Below are 3,399 nucleotides of genomic sequence, written 5' to 3' on the forward strand. Positions count from 1 at the left end.
AAAGGACCCGAAGACAAATTAAACACGTGGGGGAGGCGGCTGGCAGAAAAACAACATGGGGCCTATGGGGAACTTTGAAGCCCACCCCCGAGGGGAGACAGGAGTACCACTTTGCCACACAAGTTAAGCTTGAGCCTGCTTTCCCCATGTGTCAGAGGCTTTGGGGAGAGGGGAAAGGATGTTTTGTGCCAACTGTTTTTTATCGTAAATACCCCTTTTCTATAAAGGCTAATGAAATATGGCTGACTAATGGATACCAACTGTTAATCGTGGCGCGGGGAGCACACTGGTGGGGGCTCGGGAGCTACAGTAACAGAAAGACATCCCTCCCCAGCCCTTCCGACGCAGCTGCCGTGGCCCGCCACAGAAGTCTGGAGCTTGGGGTGCAGGGTGAGCAGGCAGCCTCCTCCCATCCTCAGGCCACAACAAGGGTGCTGGCCAGCTCCTAGGAGTCGGAGGGCTCTGCTGTGTGAGCTCTCTGGGGCTCAGTTTTCCGGTCTGTAAAATGAGAGGTTTTGACTAGAGGCTCCCTAAAATTCCTTCTAACTCTAAAGACTATGATTTCTGTCCAACCAGCTAACCCGCATTTATTAATCACCTATTGTATGCCAGGAAGCCTGCTTGGCATTGAGGAGAACAGTTCCTGCCCTCGAGGAGCTTACACTATACATAGGAGGATATACAAAAGCAGCAGAACCAATGTCCTCCTGATTCCAGGTCTGACCCTTCCTAACAATCAGAGAAGCCTCTAGCCTCAATGTCCTCCATTTTACAGGCAGGGAAACTGAGGCCCAGAGAGATTGATTTGCCCAAGGCAGGATTTGTTTGTTTGTTTGTTTGTTTGTTTGTTTTGCCTAGGCAGTGGTGTTAAGTGACTTGCCCAGGGTCACACAGCTAGTAAGTGTTATGTGTCTGAGGTCATATTTGAACTCAGGTCCTCCTGAATCCAGGGCCGGTGCTCTATCCACTGCGCCACCTAGCTGCCCCCCCGAAGGCAGGATTTGAACCCAGATTCCCTAACTGCAAACCAAGACTCTTTCCATGACCCCACACCTTTGAGGCTTCTGCTCCAAAATTTGGTCCTCTGGCACTCCCCGCCTCCCCACTCCCAAGATCAATCAATCATCTGTCTTTACAAGTAGAGGGATTGTCCACCACGTGTCCCTGATGTACTGTGCCTTCCCGCCATCCACCAATCAGATTTCGGCCTATGGCCTTACAGCCAATGCGCATGCGCTCGACCGCCGGCCAGACTACATCCCCCAGAAACCCAAGGGGCTGAGGGAGCCGGAAGGGGCCAGCCCAGCTTGATTCAAACAGACCAATGATCAGCGAGTCCCTCCGGACACGTGGTTCGTGTCGTGCCGAGGGGCGGGGCAGGGAGAGGAAACGATGCTCGGTTTTAAATCAGTTGGCGGCAGCGGCGGCAGTGACAGGTGAGGCGATGACGGGAGTCTCCGGTAAGGACGAGACAAGCCGAGCCGGACGCCCTCGGGCCTGGCTCCGAAGGAGCGTCCCGCAGTCCTTGGCGGAGGGAGGGAGACCAGCGGGCATTGCTGTGGGGGTGGGCTGGCTCCCCCCACGGAGCCCCAATGGAACGTCCCACCAGGCACCTGCCCCCCCCCCTCGCCTGCCCTCCATGGAACGTCCCGCAGGGGGCGGAGCCACGTGGTACTTGTTCCCTCCCCCCCGCCCGGGGCCCCAAGGGAACGTCCCGCTCCCAGCCCCGCCCCCTCCCGTGGAATGACGGAGGGAAGGGCAGAGAGGATGAACCCGAGGCACCTTTTGCCAGGTGGAGAAACTGAGGCCGGGAGATCGGAAGAACCAGCCGTCCCCCAGGTCACAGAATCAGGCGCCCCCCCCTCCCTCGCCCCCAATCAGGGATCCTGGGCTAGAAAAGGGGAACGGTTAGAGGAAGGTCAGCAAGAAGTGACCAGTGGGTCAGTCTGGGCCACACTTGCCTGTTAAACACGTGGGAAAACTGAGGCTGAGAGTGGAAGAGCTGGGCCAGATGGTAAGGCTGGCCTAGAACCCAGGCCCTCAGACTCGAAATTCATCCCTCTTTACAACAGGTGGCACTGGGTCCAGGGACCTGACCCCAAAACTGGGTGAACTGAGGCCCATGGTTTGAGCTCTTGGAGCCTCAGCCTCTGGCCCTCAGTTTCCTCACCTGTCTGATGGGCAGGTTTGACCCACTGGTCACTTGTAGCTGGCCCTTCTCTAACCCTGCCCACTTTCTAACCCAGGATCCCTGGTTTAGGGGTGGGGGTGGGGGTCTGGCCCTTGTGGGACCCCGGAGAAATCTCTTCTGTCCTGCCTCAGCTTTACCATCTGTGAAAAGGGAGGCTTTGGATTAAATAGTTTCTGAGTGCCTCACCCCACTGGCCCTGGCCCTGGAGGTAGGTCATACTCCTTTGCTGGGTCTCAGTCTCTGCCTCTGTGAAACAAAGGTCTTCTGAGGTCTGAAAGGGAGGGACTTTAGGGACCCTCCTCCTTTTGTGGCCACAAAGGTCAGGTGACCTCTCCGTAGTCCTCCAGGTGACCATCAGTGGCAGGTCTACTGACCATGACCCCCCTGTTCTATTAAATGATGTTTTTGACCTACTTCTCTTCTATCCTTTGGGGCTAAATGTCTTGAAAAGCCTGCCTACAGCCCACTGCCTCCAATTTCTCTTCTCTCACTCCCTCCTTAACCCCTTACAGTCCAGCTTCCAACTTTATCATTCCACCAAAACGGCCCTTTCAAAATGACCAGCAGTCTCCGAGTGGCCACATCCAAAGGGCTTTTCTCAGGCCTCATCCTCCTCGACCTCTCTGCAGGTGGTCTGACACTGTTGGTCACTCTCCCCTCCTCTATATGTCTTTTCTCTAGGCTTTTAGACACCCCCTCCCCTTTTCCTGGTTCTCCTCCTACCTGTCTGACCCCTCCTTCTCTGTCTCCTTTGCTGGATCCTCCTCCAGGTCACACCCTCTTCCTTCAGACCTCTGTCCTAGTCCCTCTGCTCTTCTCCCCTAGACTGCTTCACTTAGTGATCCCATCAGCTCCCATGGATTAAATGACCATCTCTACGAAGGTGATTCTCAAATCTACCTGTCCTGCCCCAAACTCTCTGCTGACTTCCAGTCTCACCTCTCCAACTGCCTCTCAGACATCTTGAACTGGATGTCAAGCAGACATCTGAAACTGTGTGTCCAAAACAGAATTCATCATCTTTCTCCCTAAACCCTCCCCTTTCCTACCTTCCCTATTAATGTTGAGGGCACCCCTTTCTTCTCCCTGTCTCAGGCTCTTCACTCTCACCCGCCCCACACACACACAACACATCCAAGTGGTGGCCAAGGCTTGTGGATTTCACCTCTGCAGCATCTCTTGTCCATCTCACCTCTGCAGCATCTGTG

General features: G+C 55.1%; 1 protein-coding gene across 7 annotated transcripts in view; it reads left to right on the top strand.

Annotated features, from left to right (window-relative positions):
* The first annotated feature begins 1,324 nt into the window (after positions 1–1,324).
* GTSE1 (G2 and S-phase expressed 1) overlaps positions 1,325–3,399 on the top strand; it is an 11,162-nt gene continuing 9,087 nt past the window's right edge. For 2 of the 7 annotated variants that reach the window (XM_027854223.1, XM_027854224.1), the window contains exon 1: positions 1,401–1,460. Coding sequence is in view for 1 of the 7 variants with exons in the window: in XM_027854222.1 (XP_027710023.1) it covers positions 1,325–1,460 (136 nt within the window). In the remaining 6 variants the exon portion in view is untranslated. Of the gene's footprint in view, positions 1,461–1,746; positions 2,400–3,399 lie in introns of those variants that run through there. The other 5 variants (XM_027854225.1, XM_027854228.1, XM_027854222.1 and 2 more) reach the window with 4 other exon arrangements.

The sequence above is a fragment of the Vombatus ursinus genome, unplaced genomic scaffold, assembly GCF_900497805.2.
Source record: "Vombatus ursinus unplaced genomic scaffold, bare-nosed wombat genome assembly UNPS02010394.1, whole genome shotgun sequence".
Lineage (NCBI taxonomy): Eukaryota > Metazoa > Chordata > Mammalia > Diprotodontia > Vombatidae > Vombatus > Vombatus ursinus.